The sequence below is a fragment of the Echeneis naucrates genome, chromosome 13 (assembly GCF_900963305.1).
Source record: "Echeneis naucrates chromosome 13, fEcheNa1.1, whole genome shotgun sequence".
Taxonomy (NCBI): domain Eukaryota; kingdom Metazoa; phylum Chordata; class Actinopteri; order Carangiformes; family Echeneidae; genus Echeneis; species Echeneis naucrates.
In genome coordinates this window covers 17301799-17322904 of record NC_042523.1, presented here as the reverse complement: position 1 = coordinate 17322904, position 21106 = coordinate 17301799, and the positions used below count along the sequence as shown (strand labels likewise).

The window sequence follows — 21106 nt, the reverse complement described above, 5'->3', positions numbered from 1 at the left end:
TGATAAGGCAGACAAAATTTTCCTCTCCAGCTTTCTTGTTTGCATTCTGTCCATCACTTTTCCAATATACAGCTGAGCACAACACCGTCAATGACATCACTATTCATTTGATTCATTGCTTTTCCTCCCTGCGATTCAATGTTGTTGCTGTTAGACATAGTCTGATAACATGCTGTATGAATTAATTTGTTTTCAGCTGCCTGAACTCATTGCTGATTATGTTACTGCTTGTTCTTGCCTGCGCAACCCAATCAGTGAGGAAAGAACATCATCATAATGACAACAGATATAGGTGCAGGGCTTTTGGAATACAACAGTAAAAAAGCCAGAGCTGTGTCTGTATGCCAACTCCAAGGAGTGGGATCGGATGTGTATTGATATTTGATAATATCAATTGATAATGATATTTTGGAGTCGGTGTGCAAGCACGTTTTTTGTTAGCTGTCATGATTCACTTCTTTCTTAGTACTTTTACTCCTCAACCTAAGCCTCCTCTTATCGATGCACACTCATTCGGCTTATGTTTGTTATCCCAAAAAAATGTTATGCATCTCAAAAGCTGTGCTCTGCACACATTGGAGGATTGCATTCCACAATTCAAATAAATGTTTCCGTAAACGTACTCGCTTATCGCCTCAGAAACACCACTGAATGCAGCTTAAGTCTTATAATCGACATCATAAATTATCATTGTTTGAGATGCTTTCATTAGAATGACATCTCAGACTTTTAGTTTATATTGAAACCTATTCTCTTGTATGAAAAGCCCAGAAAACAAAACGAAAGGGACAAGAGGAAATAATAATATGAGTGACAGAAAAGTCCCTGTAATTCTGGCACAGCAGTTGTGCTCTATTGGAAGAGAGAGGGTGAGGTGATTTACATGACCAACACTAGCGTCATGTTAAATATCACATTATTGCTATGACAGCTGAAGCTCATCACACATATCTATAACCGCCTGCAAGCGATGGAGAGATCTTCGTGAGTGCGTTGGGTTGTTGTGAAACTGCACTGGCTTTTTTTTTTTTTTTTTTTTTTTTCCCCCCACGTGTGTGCAAGCAGTCGTCACAGTCAGTTTGCAAAGCTTCTGTGTATTTATATACACACCCTGTGTGATAGTGTGAATGTGGTGGCATGAAGTCGATGTGTGTTCTCCACTTTGTGCGTTTGGGCTAGAATTGGCCTGTCAGTCACAGTAAAGCGGAGGGGGAGGGGTGGTGGGAGAATGAGGGAGCGGGGGTGGGGGCAGGGCAGGTGTTGGAGATGGGTAGAAGACAGAATGAAAGTGAACAAGATGGATGAAACGGCGAACGAGAAAGGCGGAAAAGCTAAATGCAAGTAGAAAGAAAAAAAAAGTTTGGATAGTCAATGTGTTTGTTCTTCCTTTCTGTGCGAATGGGAATGCAGTGGAAATTTTGGAGAGATACAAGGACATAAGCAAGATAATCAAAAAAAAAAAAAAAAATGCAGGAAGTTCACGTCTACATAGTGTTTTCATAAAAACTACACTGTAGCAAAGCTGTGCGTATTAAAAGGATACATCTTTGTCCCCCAGCACAATACAAACCTCTATGATAAAGTGAGAAGTGTCCATTCGATTACTTGCAAACTCATTATTCTCTAAATCATTATTTCCTTACGAGCTCATACATTTTCTGTCTTTGCGCTCATCACCTATCACTCCTTGCATTCAATCCTCTGTTTTGGACTAACGGTCTCAGAGCTGCTCCTTCTCTCCTTAGATTTGCTCCCTAAAGGTCTTTGAGGATGACGGCCATGAATTTTTCACTAAACTGCATTCTCAGGTTATCAATAATAAAATGCCATATTCTTATAAATATTCTAAAAATACAGCTGGACTCTGCCTCCTTGCTGGTGCATTAAAAATTCATACACAACTAGAAAACCTGCTAAATCTCCCACCATTGCACACCCATATGGACATGGCAACTGGACTTCTTCTCACTTTTTATGTTTTTGTCTGCCCGTTCGTGTTGACGCTTGTGTCCGTGTATGTGTTTCCATCACATCGTAAGCTTCTATGGCACACATGTCTTGGAGTATCAGTCTAGTCCATTGAAAGCTAGAAATGTGCTAAGAGAGGTGATTCACATTGTCAACACTCTGAATCACCCAAGCCCTCCAACATCGCACACAGTTAGACATACACACTATTTCCAGCCCACACACACACACACTTATGAAACACCTCCTGCCTACTGAATCAAATACTTTCATTCTATGTCTGCTTGTCGCCGTCTGCACATTCAGAAAATCTGTTTGTCTCGCACACTCCATTTCACCTCCCTTACCGTGGTGAGATGTCGCAGCCCTGTTGCATGAAAGCTCCCAGCGAGAACCAGAGGGAGTTGAAGATGCCAAACTCGTTGGGAGGTTGGTCCGTGGGGCCCTGCTCCGTGGCACCCTCCTCCGGCTCCTCTGCATGCCACTCATACGGACTGAAGCGACTAACCTGGGACGGCATAAAAAAGGAAGAGATGCTGGCGATCATCCAAGCGTATGAAGGAAGAAAAGACGAGTGGAGGTGTTAAAAAGTAATGCATTTAAGTTTTCATACACAAAGAAGCAAATGAACAAAGGGAGAAATATGTTAAGCAAAGTAACTCCAAATAAATCAGAGAGCGTGAATTTCTTTAATTTCTTGCAATGGAAGAAAAGAATGTTTCCTTGAGCAGGCAGACAATCTGGTGTCAAAGGATTTATGCCAATGGGATATTGACTATGTGAACTTGCATTTCTTAAATCTTTTATCAAATATTTGCATATCTTGCGTGCAGAGACTCCTGTGATGTTATTTCAGTCCAGCCTTTGAGTAACTAATGATTTTCTGGATTAAAGCTTTCTTTAATCCTGAAGATGGTAAGATAAAGGCAATGTCACAATAGCTGAAAAATTATTAACTAAATGCATTTTTGAAGGGTTTTATTAATCTATAAAACATCCATGCATTTTATTCTGAAAGGCACCTATATATTCATGATCATCAGAAAAGGGCACCCATCACCTCTGCCCATGTTGATGATGATTAATGATGATGATCTATCAGAATAGCATACAGTAGCTGACTGGATTTAAATTATGTTTCCTTTCCATTTCTTTCATAACCCTTCCAGCTCTCATAGTCCCTGACTTTAACATTCACTCACCAAGAACAGAACAACGCTCACTCCAATATAAGCGAACACTATGCACATCCAGATTTCATAGGCCAGCGGATCCAGGAAAGAGAAAACACCCGGTTTCGATTTCTGGGGCTTTTTGATCATGATAGAGATTCCCAGAGACATGAAGGGCTTTGAGAAGTCGATCACTTCTTCTCTGACCAGAGTGATGGTCAGTGGAGCCACGGCAATTTCTGCTTTCTGCAAGAAAAGAAAAAAAAAAAAAAAAAAAAAGCAAGACAAGGTGGGATAGAAGAGTATATGTTTTGTTTAGTTTAGTGATGTGCTAGTGGAGGTGATTGATGGCACCTACATATAGAACAGGTGAGAATGTAGTGTATGTTTTGTGAACTCGCTTGTCTTTCGAATGAGAAAGTCTCAGGAGAATAATGGAAGGAGGAGGAAAAATTAAAACAAAAAAGGACAGTTTAAACAGACAAGAGTGGAATTGGTTCAGCGGTGTTTGAAGCAAGAGCAATGGAGGGAATAAGGGAGGCAACGAAAAGGAACTTGTGCAGTAGAAGAGAGAATAAAGGGGAGATCGGGGAGGGTTGAAGGAGAGAGCAGCGCAACAATGAAAACCGTTGGAATGAGAGAGAAGTAATTTATACAAAAGCATGAAAGTGACACTGCCAGAATATAAATGAGTCAACAGGGTCTTGAACACATCTGCACAAACACAAATGAACCTGTAGGAGTAAAACATCGTTCTATCAGCACAATGAGTCTTTCTTTCTCAGAAGCTAAGCGTCTAAATGGCATCTGCAGTCCACGTTCAACCAACTACATTTGCCACAAGGAGGGAAGATGTGATGATGCAGGGGGAATATACAACAAAAGAAAGACATGGAAATCAGCAGTGATATGGGCAGAATCTGAAAAAAGAAAGCGATAAAATAAATTTGAGCTAGACAGCAGGAGACAATGGTACACAACATGAATGAAGAGGAGATGAAAGTCACAAAGATAAACATAGAAAGTAAAATCAAGATATAAAAGTAAATTTGAAGAGACACAGAAGACAAAGTGCTGAAATCTTCCTGATGTAGCAGGGGACTCATTGGAAAGGACAGCGAGTGTTGGGAACAAATCAGACCTGATTAGTCAGTGCAGCCGTTCTGCTGTGTCACATTCCACTATAGCAACAGATTCCGGAGGCTAATTAATTCTGTCGCAGCAACGTCTCCACTTTTGCTCTTCCACAAAGTGACGACTGGCATTGTTTTCTGCATGCTGATAAAGTTTTCGCATTGAGACAGTGATGTGAGATCCCAGACGGTGCATGGGCGTCAATGGCATAATTAACACGCTTTCCGAATTCTCAAGAAATAAGTACAGCCCTCCAGACACAGCGTTTCTGCAGCAAACCGACACAGTAACTAAGGAGCACAGCTCGAGTTTATGTCCAACATGAGAGCTATTTTGAGCTTTCCTCATCACAGTGTGAAAGCCCATGGTTGGGTCACAATAGCAGGCTTACATAAAACACTGTGTAACGGCCCTGCATTATATATGGCCTATAGGCTCATTACAAGTAAAGCTGAAGCTGGGCCAGAGAGGAGTTGACACAACACATTTTCGCTGTCCAAAACTTGTGATATTTCTGGGGTTAAGTTCTATCCACTAATTACTGTACATACATACATTTTCATTCTTTATAGTATTATCACCCATCCTGGCAACACCAAATCGCCCCTTAGAGGTCTCCTGAGTCTCCCGATGAAAAAGGTAAATTATTTCCTTACTCCAATTACATGTATCAAGGAGAGAATGTTTGTCTACCCTGATCTTGGATTTCAATGAAATATCTAGAATCGAAAATGTCGATACGGATGTCCTGGGACAAATCTTATCAAATGAGGGCCTGTGGTCTGTGGTACTATCAGCCATACATCAGAGACTCATGGGTGATGTCCAGTTGAAGGTCTGAGGTGCTGATGGGTTTTTCTACACACTTTTCTAGCATTAGATAGACTAAATGTCCAAAAAAAAAAAAGAAGTGCCATTCAAACTTACCCCATACACAAGCTCTCCCACCATGCCATTCCATATTTTTGTCTCAGGATCTCTCGCTCCATATTTCCCATCCGGTACGATGGAGATCTTGTATTTGATTCCAATGTGCTTGGCGATCTCGGAAGCCAAATCCACGCAATATCCCTCATATTGGTCATTACCCTCATAGAGCTCCCAATTCTTCTTGAGCATCACATAGGGACCCTCCTGTAAAACCAGCATAAAGGGAGAAAGACACAACTGTTTGGACGCACATGACAGCAACGATAATAGAAAGAAGGAAGCTTCTCAAGAAAAGATGGCAGTTTTGGGTGTACACACTGGGATAACGACACACGCACACACACACACACAATGACAGAAAGGAAAATTATTCCTTTGAATGAGTTTATATATTTTATATATAAATAACCTGTTTTTAAATGAAACCAAAAGGGGCATCGCAGCATACAGCATCCTGGAAAACACGCAATATGAAAACGCAGAGCGCAAAGCTAAGCATGCACTTTGTCATGAGGCAAATTTTACCACAACTTTAGGCCAAAGCAGCAATCTAAAAGTTACACCTGCATACATTTAAGATATTTTTAGATTGTTAAAGGACCTACATATCGCACCGATGTACCATGTTGTCAGAAAACTCTTGATAGAAACTGTGGCATCGGGAAGAATCGGGGAAAAAAAGTTTGATTTTAAAAGGCCATGTCAGCAGTAGATGTTATATATCTGACTTCCACTGCCATGTTTTCGACCTTTCCCTGACTTTACATGGATCCATTGGCACCTTGACATGTCTGCAGTGCTTTGTTGAAACGAAATAATAACACCTTGTTACTGTACTTAGGGAGTTTTTTTAAGTTAAGTGTTTTAAGTTAAGTTATTTTAAGTTGTTCTTATTCCTGGCAACTTCACTACATTTCCGATATAAAAGGCATATTTTTACTGCACTACATTTCCCATAACCACCTTCACTTCTCATTACTGTGAAAAAAAAGAAGAAGAAAAAGAAAAAAGCGTGATGGTCAGGTGAGGTGAGACTCAGACTAAGACACAGAAATTGGAAAGTATAAGTTTGCGATGTCCTGGTCGGAGATGACTTAGTTTAAGTAATGACTGAAGGTTTAATGTACAGACTGTAAAAAGAAGTTTGACAGTATCAGTGCTGTCAAGGACCACATATACAGTCAACTGGGACACATCTCATCAGTTTTGATCGGTATTTATATTTTACATCAAGTTGTCCTTGTGAGTAGTAAAAAGTCAGGCTGTCACTAGCTGTGTCCTAAGATATATTTCAATAAACCTTGCATTTAATTTAATTTATTAAGCTTTAGTGCCTCCCAGTTTGTCTGAGTTCTGCCATTTCGTATGCACTAAAGATTTAAACTTTGCAAACTATAGTTGTTTAGTAAGTTGAAGATGTGTTGCTAAGTGTGGCGCTGAGGTCTTAAAATATTCTGAGAAGATCTTTAAAAAGTCTTAAAAAAGTATTTTGCAGGCACTAAGCCCAAAACAATGATGGCCTTGTGTCTTTTGGCTGGAACTTTACCAAACAGTGTTGGTTGTTTGAAAATATGGTAATTGCTAATTTTTGAAAACATGTCTTTTTTTTGACAGCATTTAGTTGTTAAAAATGTTACTCAAATAATATTCTAATCGGTGACTTTGCCTTTTAGTCATTTTCTAATAAGGGATCTGTAACTTTTACTCAACTTTTGGGTTGTTTTTATACAAGACTGCCTGTCTCAGAACAACACTAATGCTGAAAGGAGCAAAAGGCATGAGACAGGAACGAAAAATGGAGGATAAAAGATAAAAAATTGAGCAGAGTTCAATGTTGTTTAGTTATCATATGTGGCACATGGACGCAAACATGCATGTGATGACAGGGAAGTTCACCAAGAGAAAAGTAACACATACACTACTCATGTGCGCACACACACACACAGAGTTTTGACTGACAGCATATCCATCAGCAGCAGTGAGTTATGGCATTATGCCTGAGGCTGCTCACCCTGTAATCCAACTGAAAGCAAGCCTATTAAAATCCTATCAAACCCTTTTTAATCAAAGACTAATCTCATCTAATTAATCAAGCAGGCTTTTTTAATATCCAGCACTCCCAAGCTATGAAACAGTTTACAGAGTTCATAAAACACAACAACAAAACAAAAAATGTAACATATTTTGAATTGAATTCTTCATTCAGGAAACTGGTTCACACTGAAAGCAACAACAGTGAAATTAGAGTCTTTGTTTTTTTTTTTTTTTTAGGCTGACCTGTTTTAAAAGGTGTCAACTGAGCTATTATGCTAGTCTGACAAAAGACACATTCTTCAGTTGCTCTTTAAGAAGAATCACATTGAAAGCAAATAGAGATAAAAAAAATGAAAGGAACCAAACCGGACAGCACTAAGTACAGTGAATGCAGCATTGTTGAATGGAGGTTTCATTTGAAATCCAACCTTTCTCGCCACCTTTGGAGAAGGTTGGGCCACATGTGGCCTCATTCTTTCATGAGTGGAAGAGTAAGTCAGCAGACATATTGTCTGCTACCGTCTAATGTTGGGCGGGTGGTACAACATCAATATTGACTATTATTGACAAGTATTGATTTTTCTTTTTTCTGTTTCAAAAGGCTAAAACGTAATTAATTTGCTCCACCTGTCGTCTCACAGGCACAGAACAACATTGGTGTGTCAAAACAGCACATTTTGCCTTGCAGATATTAAATGCATGTTTATTTGCATATGGAGCATGGAAGTGAGATCCAATCACAAGTTGTTACCTGAGATGCATGTGATGGATGCATTTAATTGCCAGGAGTGAACTAATGTACTTAGAGCTGTCCATGTGTGAGCAGAACACGTGGTGGTTTGATGCTTCAGTTTTCTTTTTGTTATGAAGCAATAAGAATAATCACAAATTTTTCCATGAAAGGAACACACATTTTAAAGCAAACAAAGACACGCAATGCATGGCATTACCATATTTCTCAAAACCCATTATTCAGTCATCAATATAGGAGCTGCTCAAGCAAAATACATGGCTTTGAAAAACAACCAAAGAAATACAAATTCAGTTCTTCATTTATGCTGAACATTTTTCTTCAACACTTCATCAATGTCATCATCAAAAAACAAAAAAAAAAAACAAAAACAAAAAACTGGCCCCATTGTGTGTGCTGTCAGAACATACAAAGACATTTTTCCTAAAATGTCATCGTAAGAGCCATTAGCAGGTCTCAGGGCACTCATTTCACTGACTCAACATGAATCATAGTGTTGATGAACAGCACAATGGTTTCAAGTAAATTCCCTCTAACAGATCAACACAGCCATAAAGTCCAAAAAGAAATTAAGTTTATTTTATTTGCTTGCAAGGAGTGACTTCAGTTTTACAACCACTTTAACTGACAGACCCAGAAAATGATATTGGTAATGTGTCATTACAGTTTGCGAGCACGGATGCAATACGCTTGAAATTTGAGCTGGAGATTATTTGGTGCATTTCTTCAGGTGATTGACAATGAGCTGCCTGTATATTTGGTGCAAACGTCTATAAAAACGACTCTTCAAAGTCAAAGATAAATCCGAGGTTAAAATCCAGGGCAAATAGTACTCATTTCATTTGGTTATCAAAGTAAATTGTGCCGGAATAGACCTTTTGGGAAATATGACAATTAGCTTAGATGCTAATAGTGCTAACAATGAGAAGACAGATTCCCTCATTCATATCAGTTTGGACCTGTTAGAAGATATAGCTAGGAGACAGCTTAATTCATCACCAACACTGGAGCCTTGTCTTTATGTTTTGCCACCAGAATGAGACTAAAAAGCCCCCAGCAGAAGTCACTGCCCCTGCCTCAGAAATATTACACCGCCTAAACTGTTAAAAGCGCAACATTGGTCTCATTTTTTTACGGGAATCAGATGAATCTACTTCTGCTGTCCCGGCCTCTCACTAATCTGTGACACTCTGGCCAGCCTCTAACCGGTCTCTAATCAGAAAATACAGAAGATATTTAAACCTGCAACCAAAACAGCTACTACATACTGTTATTGTGTAGCTTATGAAAGATTTTTTTTTTAATGGAAATAACTGATTCCTCTTTTTCCCTAGAACAAGCTCAGGGCTCAACTTTGGAAACTACATTGAAGCCTCGGGGTGAGTAAACCAGAAAGGCCTTCATATAGTAATTGACTCACTAACTCTGATTGGATCGAAAGGTGATGCTGTTGCAAGAGTCTGGTTCACAAAAGCCTCTACATTCTGACCATTTTTTACTGAAAATTAATAGAAAAAAAGAAAAGTTACATAAAAAGTCTTCAAACAAACAAGATTTGAAATGGTTGGATTAAAATGATGCGCTTTAGAGTGGAGGAATAATTCTGGTGCCAAAAAACAGATTTGATTGGCTCCTTAGTATAATCGTTTTGAGTTGTAAGTCGTGTAGAACATGATTTCTGATTTATTCTACCCATGTCATTTTTTCTGGCTCCACATTAGAAAGACAAGTGCGTGCTTTGGAACGATTATTCACCTTCACATATCCAGTGAGTGAATCTTACACTGGAAGATTGTGATTGGCAGGAGCCATGAAAATTGAACTGTTTTCTTTTTTTTTTGCTTCATTTTTTATCCTCAGTCGCTGAAGTGGAATCATTTACTTAATTTGTCCAAAGAAGGAAAATGTGGACATCTTTGTCCCTTTCACCATCCAATTACCCCCAAGCTTGTCATGTTATAAAGCCAAGTGTTTGTCATCACGACAGGATACATTGGAGACTTAATTCATTTGGAGTCTTATGCCACCATATATAAACAGACACTCACATACAGATACATAGGTGCAAATGGGAGCTCTGCCAACAGTAGCACAGTTTCAATTTTAAGCATCCTTGTGGTTTGTTATCAGTTTGCCCCAGCCACTTGTGTGAAGGTAGTCATGCCAATGCTGTGTGTGTGCTGAATGTCTGTGTATGTATTTACTGCAGGGAGCATGCTTTGGCGAAATGAAGCATCATGAGTCAAGAGAAAGCAACAAAAGAGAAATTGAAACGAGGAGAGAAAATACAGGTGAAGAGCTCGAGAGGTTGAAAGGAAAAGAAAGGGAGGGAATGGCAAATAGAAACAGTTGGGGAAAAGGACTTAGTACAGGGATCTGTGGTAGCTGCAAGAAACTGCAGAAGAAAGATGAAGGAGCAGCTCAGAATACAAACAGAGAGCTACAGGGAGAATAGATAGCTAGATAGAAAGAGAAAGGGGAAATGTGAGCAGGAGAGATATAAAGAGAAAGAGAGAATATGAAAAAATGAAATAAAAAAATAAGAAGGAGAAAGTGAGATATAGGATGGGCTACAAAAGACAGATGCAAAGTCAAGAAGAAGAGGGGCAAAAGAGGGAAAACAGCTTTGTAGAAGCAAATGGTTGGGGCTGATAAGACATGAAACACCTCACACTGAAGCCAAAAAGGAAGACAGGACCTGCTGTTTAAGCCAGTCAGCCAGGCACCCAAATGGATGGTCACCTGACTCTCAATCAGTTCAGCATGTAAAAAGCCAGACTGTCCTCTTAAGAGCAGGCTACCCCTGAGACGTTTAATCAACCTGCGAGGATTGATTCATATACAGGGAGAAGTGAGCCAGGCAGTCGGTTAGTCACAGTCTGTTTGACTCAGTCATTTGCTCAATCAGTGAATTCATTCATTAATTACTACATATATAGTACATAATCATCTACCCAGCCCCATATTTGGGCCAATGAGTCAGCATGAATATCTCCCAGCTCTTCAGCCATAAAGGAAAAGAGGCGGTCAGGCATTTGACCGGTCAACAGTCAGTCAGCCACTCGACTAACAAGTCTGTTAGTCACCATGTCAGCTGGTCTGTCTCCAAGTCAACTCGCTTGAAGTATGAATGCATGCATGTTTGCAAGAAGCTTTACACCCAGTTAGCCAACCATATAAACAGTCACACCTGCTAAGTAAGTCAGTCGCCCGAGAGACAAACCAGCCAGTCCAAAAATATTTTTGATCGATCGGCCAATGTTTCAACCTGATACTATACTTGTCCCTGGCCACCCAGCGCATCAGTCAGTAAACGTTTTACAAATCCCCTCTTAAGCCAGCATCCAAGATACTTGGGATAAGTTCATTGGTGGGAGAATATTTGAGCTACTTGTCACGCACTTTGTGTTTCATAAGCTCACATATGTACAACACCCTTCTATGTCTGATCCTCATGCTGATGAAGAGCTTTGAGGGAGACTGAAACTGATTGATCTCTTACTAATAAATGCAGCAGGGGGAGAATGTTGAAGGACTGTCTTAATCAATTAATAGTCAGATATTTATAGATGATATAATATTTAAGCAAATGAAACCCCAAAAGGCTTAACAATCAATCCTCACCAATGCATTTTTCTCACACTGGCTCTATTGAAGCATGTGTATTGATGTATTTATAAATGTACATGTATATATGACTTATTTTGTGACAGCTTAAAGACCTGTGTTTATGTGTTCGTCATTTGGGTGGTGATAATGAACCATGTCAGATCAATACATTTCTTTCATGCCATTAGTGTGAAAACACAGTATCAGTCAGGTAACACAGAGCAAAAGCAATATTACTCCAGCGTCTTTCTGATTGTCTGTGCTCCAGAGAAGTGGCCCTGGCACTACATACCCAAAGCAAAACTGAAATGCAGGAGGGAGAAGTTGACCGTGTAGGTATGACCGAGGACATGTATAAAGGGATGGAGCAGTAAAATGATGAAGATGACGGGAGAGTGGTGCCAGATGAGGGCTGCAAAATGCACCGCCATTCCTTGATCCTTGAGTCTCCTCCGAAAAGGACATAGAGAGTTAATTTGGTGAGGTATTTCCTCTGGGCTCTGTGGTGCAGCAGAGAATATGGTAGCAATTTTTGGGTCCCCAAAAAGAGGAAAAGAATGAATTAACAGGACTGTCCAATGGTCTGGTGATTTTGTGCAGCTGAATGTCAAATCTTGACAGAGGCCACAGAATCCCTCACAGAGCTGTTGTCATGAGAGGAAGGCAGAAGCACACTGACAAAGGCGTCCCAACTCTTCACCGGTTCACTGCCAAAAACTCCTAAACAAAGACATTTCTTCCAGAAAAAAAGATTTTTTTCTTTCAAACAAAACACACATTAAAAAAAAAAGGCATCACAATGAAACACAGACAAAGCACACTCTGTACTTGTACAGAACATTACTCTATAAGTGCTTTCTGTCCTCTGTCTGTCCCGAGGGTTTGCGACTCATGTGAGTCTGTTTCAATCTGTTGCTCTGTCTGCAGACCCGGCATCAGTGTCGCAGCAGAGGCTTCCTCATCATCAGAGGCTGCAAAGAGGAGGAGGTGGCTGAGCTAACATGGGCCAAGACCTGCTGAAGTTACCATTCACAGAAAAATATGCTGGTGTGGGGAGGCATGTAGGTAACAACAAGAGGCTGTGGGGAGTTGAAGAGATAGGTGGAATTAAAGAGAGACAGCCAGGCAGGGTAAGGAGTGGAGAGAGAAAGAGAGAGGGAGACAGACAAACACGGGAAGGGAGCGAACAACAGGGACAGACACACTCGTAGCTGTTAAACTGCTAGATTGTGCTTTACAGACTCATCTCTTTTACAACCACACAAAATGAATGTCGTTAGAAACACAAGAAAAAGAGCCATACAAACAGTATGTTCCATTAACACAACAAACAAATATCCAAAATAGGTTTTTGTAACAGAATAACAACCTGCCATTTTATTTATTTGTCTGCGCTGATGTGCTTGTACTTTCTTGTAATGGGTCTGGCTCACACACACACACACACACACACACACACACACCACATACTCCAGGGAGGTTTAATACATGGCCAGTTAAAGTATGCATATCTGAAGGTGGGCTGTCACTGGGGACATTTAGTGCAGCTAAAATAATTTTTCTGAAGTCTTTCCTGCAGCACTTGGTGCTTGTTTTCCTCTAACCTGACCTGTGACTACCGCATAATGCCACTAGAGGCACCCAAGTATTTTACTTATTAAGTGTAATTCTTTGACCAGTCTTTTAGACATTTGCTCACATCACGAAACTGTCATGAGTGCAACAACAGATATTTTGGTCATACTTCGGGATTTGCTGGATAAAGCAACTGTGCCTCGAAATAAAATACTGAACTGCTGAAGCTGAAGCATCTGTGGCTTGGTTTTTATCTCTGGGCTGAAATTAGTCTTTTGACTTGCTTTCACTTGCATCATTTTGCATGCCCAATTGAATTAGACTGATTGCATTTACAGGAAGGAGATGGCCACCATAAAAAGGCTGCAGATGGGTGAAGTGAAATCAAATGTAAGCAGAGGATGTGCACAAATCCACCGATTAGCCCCACTTTGTCCTTGTTTGTGGAGGAAAGAGGAATAATTAAACTGGGCTGCAGACTGGTGTCTGTGTGAAAGCCATTAGGAGAGACTGGACTGAGGTCACTTCTAAATGGTGATCTGAGGTCCGCATTAGATTTGCCTTCTAATGAGACATTAGTGTAATCTTCCAGTTGGACAAGTGCCACTCCCTCCTGGCTGTGCTCTGAGAGTGCTTTTCAAGTCATACAGCTCATCCAGTATCCAGCTAATTTTTTTTCAAATTCTCTCACACAGCTTGCATTCCAGTGTTTTCTGACACTAAGTATCTCAGAAGCCACTAAGGTAAATTAACCCCAGATTTTTATGGTCATGGTTCATTGGAACTAATTGAAAAAGGGAGAATGGTGTGAAGCTGTCCTTTAACAATGACAATCACTCAAAGCCCGAATTATGTAGGAATGAAAGCAGTCAGCGGATATATTACCATGATGGTTGTGACGACAACTGTCCGGTTCTCCATCGCTGAGCTGTCATTAGACAGAGCGTTTTCATTTTGGACCAACACAAGTTTATCAATGTCATTCCAGTATCCAATCTGGAGGTGACAAGAGAGAAAGAGCGTAAGACGCTGAGCGGTACAAAGAAAATACTGTGTAGAGCCAACAATCAGTCTTTATGTCAGTTTAAAGAAGGCTGAAATTTAAGGTACTGAAAATAAAATTAAGATTGATTGATGTAGAATATTGAGCGACAAAGTCTGAATCGGCAAGAGGTTGGGGTTGGCTGGTTGGGTCAGCAAAGCAGAAGAATATGACACAGGAGACCGATGTTTAGTTCCAATGTGAAAATAGTGAACCCATCCATTTTCTTCTGCTTATCCAGGGCCAGGTCACTGTGGTGGAAGGCTAAGCAGTGAATTCCAACATCCTTCCGCCAAGCAAAGCTTTCCAGCTTCTCCTGTGTGTGTGTGTGTGAAAAGGGGGGGGGGGCGGGGTGCCAAGACATTCCAGTGACTGAAGGGACTTTGTTGTCGGGTGCAATATCCTCTGCTAAGGTCCCCCAAGACAAATTGATACCAGGGAAGGGGCCAATGTCTAAAAACCCAATAAATAGGTAAGATATGAGCTGGAGAACCTTGCCTGGAATCAGAGACCTAGTGCTCTCTCCTGAAACTAGACCTGGGAGTGTCTTGTAGCCAGGTCCGGTTGGGCTCATCCAGAAAAAATTAAATAGGGCTATCACCTTACAAACGACCACGAGGATGGATGTAAGGGTTCGGTGCAATGCAGACTGTGTGGCACGAGGGATGGGAGCCTACAATCTGATCCCCTTTTCCACAAGCTAACCAAGTAATTGTTGTGTCTGAACTATGGTGACCACCATGGCAGATGGCATGTCTCTCTCAGTACAGTCCATGTGTGTTTTATCATAACAACCAAGGGCCAGTATGTTTGCTGCTATGATTCACATAAGTGGGTAAATAAAAATAACATATTGTTTGGAATTGTTAGGTTGGGAACTTGAAATGTAATCTAAGTAAGTTGGAGACAAACAGTCATCATAATGAACTCATGCCAGCAAATTTCCCATTGCGACTGTAGAAGTATATTGAGAAATATTGAGTGCGAGCCAAGAACTTTCAATAAGCATACATTGCTGTCAAAGGAATACTTGAGAAGTTGGAACATGGTATTATATTCTTTCTTCCAACCTGAGATTCATCTTCCCACTTTTTTTGCAGTCACGGCGAGGAATTAAGTTTTTAATGTTAAAATGTTCTTTATTTACGTGAATGTAGAGTTTTACGTGGCTATGAAAACACAAGCAGCAATGGTTCAATTCCAGTTATTTAAAGTTATTCAAAACCGCAGTAAGGCAGTCATTAACCAAGGACTATGGGGAAAATGATGCAGGAAATGCATTCAATCTTCATAATCAACCATTGTGAGGGTTACATGACAGCTAAAGTTACAAAAATAATTGTGGAACAGTCGGCTCAAGTCTTAGCCTTCAAGTTTTAATGGAGACTTTTCAGCAGCAAAGTTATTTTTTACTTTGCTGCTGAAAGTTCACATTCGCTGAAGAGAACCGACTCATATTCAGTGCTGTCTAACTCACAAATTCAAAGCTTTCCTACCTTGCGTGGTCCATTGCTTTTCAGTTCAAACACATCCATGGTGTAGTTGACCCTCCGACCGTAGTGATCAAACTGTATGTTACCGGTCAGGCCCTGAATACGCACCTGGAGTTAGAGCAACAATCACAGTAAAGATGGGGAAAAAATATAACTGCCTCTGGATGTCAATCAGTGAATGGCTAATGCAGAAAAAACACTGACCACCAACTGCATCAAAAAGGCATCAAAAAGTCTTTCATTTCATTTCCCCGCAAGCAAGCAATACAAGTTTTGTGTGTGTGTTCTCCGTCAAAGTCTCACCAAAAATTTGAAATACATAACTGACAGCCCGTATTGCTGGAACACCCCCCTACCACCACCACCTTTTTTTTCTGTGCCAGCTGTTTTACTGGCATGGATATGTCTTTTTGTGTCTGCATGTGCGTTTGTGAACATCTGCCATTTGCCAACACATCCATTATAAGTGACAAAAGATACAAGCTGTGCCAACCTGTTTGAGGGCACGCTCCATATCTATTCCTTGGTTCCAGGGAGCAGCTGGATTGGCCAGGCAGTCGCCAGCGTTGCCACGGCGACTGATATCAATTTTCTGTCGGCGAAGGGTGCGGAAGGCCTCGGCCATCACAAGGACGCCATCATACGTTAAAGAGGATGTGTACTAAAGAATTGAAGAGAAAACAGGGGGACGAAACAAAAGGAAAGTTACATTTTGAACAGGTCTGAAAAATGTTTTGACAGGAAAATAAATTCTTCTGCCATGTCAGTCTAAGTGAATAGAATGATAAAAGTTTATCCTCTCATAAAATGAATCATAAGGTAAACTTCGAAATGAGGGAGAGGCATTACAAAGTTTGGAAATAAAAATTTTAGGAAATCCTCCATTTGCTCAAGGTGTATTTGGAACAGTCCAAGCTCCAATATGTTGTTTGTGTTTGATTCTTCCAAAACACAGTACGTAAAACGTTAAACCCTGAAAATTGACTGAAAATATGCATCTAGCTTGCATTTTGAATACATGAACTTGATTTATCTACAATCATCTGCAGATCATATATGAACTCCCCAGTCATAACTTTTTCCTGCCATGTGCCCTGAATTATGATGGTGACCACGGATCACCTTAACGCCACAAAAGCAAACCTCACCACTGTGTACACATGCTGATCTGCACTCCAGTCTGTCACTCTGTCACTTTTATTTCCCCCTCAGTCACTTCCACTGTAAATGTACCATCAGTGCAAGCGTGTCAGTTTTAAACGAGTTAGGATTTTAAAGCCTTAGAAATTAGATTAGAATGTGTAAATCATTGCATCATGACATTAACGCCAGTTTGTCAGGGAATCCTATCTGATGTTGAAAATTTGATTTTCAACAGCATTCATAAATATGGCTTTATTTGGTCATATTCTAAAATAGGACACATAAATGTAATTGCAGTCTCTGGTTTGATTGATTGGTAAAATATCTCTCTCTATATTTTTTTCTTTATAACAAATAAACAAATACAATACAACAAAAAAGAAGTCTATTTAAATCTGCTGCAGGCTTAATCCAAGCAAGCAATCATGCTTGCTCTTTTGTAGGAATTGTGTTCACATTTGTCCGTGCTAGGTGACTAATCACATAAACACATAAATACAAGTCAAAATAAACTGATGTGAATTACCAAATTTGTGACACTAAATTAAAAAAAAAAAAAAAAAAGCTGATAAGTTAGCAACGTCTCCTCTCTGATGAAACAGTTAAAAATGGCAGTGATTTTGATGGATGGACAAATTCATTAAAGGTAAGAAACAGCACAGCAGGGAACAGCAGCACATACTCAGCAGCAACACCTCCATCCAGCCCACACACAGACACACAGCACCACACAGACACAGGCAGTCAAACACACAGCAGGCTGCCTTCACATCATGGCAGAAACAAGTCGTGAGATGAAAATGGGAGAGAAGAGCAAAAACTCTGTCGATGCTCTCTATGCCTCAGCAGGTAGTTTTCTCTCTTACTGTAATCCCTTGATTTATATCCCACAAGGTGTGTTCTGGAAAGCTGCACAACCATGTCATTCTGCTTTCATCCGTCCTCTTTGAAACTAAAGAAGCCTTTAGGCGGGTGACTGACAGATGCTGACAATAGAATCGAAATCAAGGGGAAAAACAACAACAAAACTGAGACAAGTTGCACACTGTTTTCTGCTGCTGTTGAGTGCAGGACAGAAACACCTTTGGGACATGGAGAAAATGTGTTGGCTCTCAGAAAAGCCAAATTCTGGATTATACTTCGAGCATCAGGGCAGGATGGCGGCATGGTGGATGATGTTGTTTCAACCACAGCAATAAGGCCAAGCGTTCGATTCCTGGGCCTGGAGGCGTTCTGTGTGGAGTTACCATGCTCTCCCTGTGCCTGTGTGGCTTTCCTCCGGTTTTGGCCGTCAGTCCAAAGACATGCACATCTAGGTTAATTTGTGACTCTAAATTGGTGCGTCGGCCCTGCGGGGGACTGGCAACATATCCACAGTGTATCCTGCCCTCGCCTGAGATGCCAGCTGGGATTGGCCCCAACTCCCCCCGCAACAGATAAGTGGTTGAAAATGAAGTGAAATTTAATTTCTAGGATCAGTTTGAATCTCCATGTACAGCTAAAATACATCAAGTTAAAACAGGCCGCTAAGCTTTCAATGCACCTCAGTTTCATCTCTTGGTTTGGATTTTCAGTGAATTTGATATTTCCTTTTTTGAAATTTGTCCATTACTTTGGTTTATGGGAAAAGGCCTGCTAAACTAATGACAATCCCTTCATCCACAGCGGTACGCTGTCTATAGCACAAATTGGAAAATGTGAGCAAGCTAACATACTAAATTAAGATGGTACAGATGGCAAACATTAGTAATCATTAACATGTAAGCATCTCCACTTTGTGTATGTTTGCTTCTATGCTATCAATGTTTGCTATTCATTTAAGAGGTACACCGTTTGAGAATTAAGCCCGATGTTGTGATGACCATTTGCCTCATGCCTGTGTGCAGCTAAACAAATATTGCTACATAGTTATGCTTTTTATTGAGTGCATAATGTCACCATATGCTGTACTCTGTGGAAAATAATGAAGCAGAGGAAACGTTCAGGAAATGACACGCTGGAAAAACACAAATGAATTGTTCATTAAAAATGAGATGAGAAACTGAAAAACAAAAAACAGTAGCTTTAAATCCTATTTGACAGGCACATTTGCCTCAGCATAAAATGGGTTTTGCAGTGGTGCCTGAGAAGCATTAACTGCTTTAGTCATGAACAAACATTGATAAATACAGCCAAGTAAATATACAACAGCTGGTTTAAACCTATTGAAATTCAGATCATGCCATTAGGGGAAAGGTGTGAAAAATTTGATTGAAATGTCCAAAAAGAAATGTGACTTCAAAAGGATATGCTTGATCCCGAGCATTGTGGCTACATTTTTATGAAGTTAAAATATAACTTTGCCCGGTCACTGATCATTTTCATCAAATCTCCAGGTGCACCTGAGCTCATTTCAAGGCACACAAGCCTTGAATCACTGAGTTACGAGATTTTGATTGATGGCCAAACGCAGCCAGCTTAAAATCCGGTCTCTTGTGCAAAAGGGAAAAATCCCAGTGGTGCTTTTCACACTGCACATTATTAGTTCTACTTGGCCTAAGGCTATGAGTGGGCCCAAGGCTAACTGAGCCGAGATTTTACATAGCATCAATTAGCCTAGAGCAATTTGGCATCTGTTGTCAGCAGAGATATCTACTTTTCAGTTGTGTTAAATCATTAAAATCATGTTACTTGTCTGCAAAAGGCAAAAGGGAAAATTCAATTTGTTACTGTTGCAATGTGGGAAGAATTGTTGAATGCATTTTATCAATGATGTTTTCACTTCTGAAAGTTGAAAACAGAGACAAATTTTGTTTGCTTTGATTTTGCATATCTCAGCATGTTTACTGGGTTCACACAAACACACATAATAAGTTTACCCCTAGTGACGTGCATTAACATTAAGAGATTAATAAGGCAGCTGTCATCTGCTAATGAGATTTCATGAGGTGACACTGAAAATTATGATTAGTCAATTAGCACATGTGTATTGGTGAAAAGTGGCATGTGGCCAAAATTAAAGAATCATTATATACATGCATCAGCGGGAGATTCCACAACATAAAGCAGAACCAATAACAGTTACTACATATGTATCTGTGTCTGAATGCATGCGAGCTACAGCCAGAGAGCCAGGGACAGAAAGCTGCAGTGTGATGTATTTTTAATGAGTAGGTGGACATATTTCCAGTTAATATATGCACAAATCAACCGCAGTTGGCTGCAGGTCAGTACCCGGTCAATAGAGGTGTGCTGAGGGAGGAGAGAGAGACAAAGAGACAGAGACAGGAAAGAAGGGCAGAGTGGATTGACTAAATAGAGCTACGTTAATGTGACAGAGGAAGCGACAAGGTTAGTGAGAGAAAATTGACATAGAGAGTGGTGACTGGAGAGAGGAGGAGTATACAGTAAGAGTGTCTGTCGCCTGCATTCATCACGTTAACCTTGATGCAAAATGACAGAATCATCGAGGAACTTCCTACTCATTCAGAAGCTAATTCACCTTTTCCCACATCCTGAGGTCACACTCAGATTGGCTGAGGAGGTATATCACATCAGATAGCACCTAATCATCTATGAAGAGGAAAAACCAATGCCTGTTGTGTTTGTGCGTATTTCATTGGTCATTCCACCACAGAAATTTGTTTAGAGCTGTGCATTAATGGATAGGACAATGTGTATAATCACCTTAGGTGGGCTATCAGATCCGGGGTACTCTCTCTGATCCAATTTGTTCCAGCGCTGCATCAGTTTAATAACGATAGGTTTGCTGAAGTCCACCAGCTGGAAACCTGTCACATTTGCTCCACCATGCATGAATCTCTCTAGAGATATGTCTTTAAAACCCTGAGGGGAAAAAAAGAAATGCTATGAGAGAAGGAATGATACAAGCACAAGAAAAATGAATAAGTCATCCTCGACCAGGTACTGTAGAGCAGAAGTGTGTGGCAAAACCCTCTGAGGGAGTGTGTGCACTTTGACTGACAAACACGCCACACAACCTGATTATTTATACCCCTACTTAACATGCAGTTGCTTTCATAGCTTCTAGTGTGACACTTCACAGTGATGAACTTGTGAACAGAGATACAGTGGTAGAGAGTAAAGACATTAGAGAGTTATCCTGGTTTGATGGATGCTAATTGCTAAAAGCGCTGAGAACCTATCAAGCTTGACCTGAGCTCAGTGCCCCCTTTTTTCCGAAGAGAAATGCCTTTGAACAGATTTTAGGAATTATGACTGTACAATACTTCATTTACTTATGTGGGTTCTGGCA

The 21106-nt window shown here is 40.3% G+C and overlaps 1 protein-coding gene across 4 annotated transcripts in view; it reads right to left on the bottom strand.

Annotated features, from left to right (window-relative positions):
• Nucleotides 1-21106, bottom strand: part of gria4a (glutamate receptor, ionotropic, AMPA 4a) — an 86925-nt gene that overhangs the window by 23790 nt on the left and 42029 nt on the right. For 3 of the 4 annotated variants that reach the window (XM_029518349.1, XM_029518347.1, XM_029518348.1), the window contains 7 exons: nucleotides 20518-20676; nucleotides 16202-16369; nucleotides 15712-15816; nucleotides 14059-14169; nucleotides 5202-5408; nucleotides 3171-3386; nucleotides 2316-2476 (listed from right to left, as the gene is read on the bottom strand). In XM_029518349.1, coding sequence (XP_029374209.1) covers nucleotides 2316-2476; nucleotides 3171-3386; nucleotides 5202-5408; nucleotides 14059-14169; nucleotides 15712-15816; nucleotides 16202-16369; nucleotides 20518-20676 — 1127 coding nt within the window. Of the gene's footprint in view, nucleotides 1-2315; nucleotides 2477-3170; nucleotides 3387-5201; nucleotides 5409-12482; nucleotides 12570-14058; nucleotides 14170-15711; nucleotides 15817-16201; nucleotides 16370-20517; nucleotides 20677-21106 lie in introns of those variants that run through there. The other variant, XM_029518350.1, reaches the window with a different exon arrangement.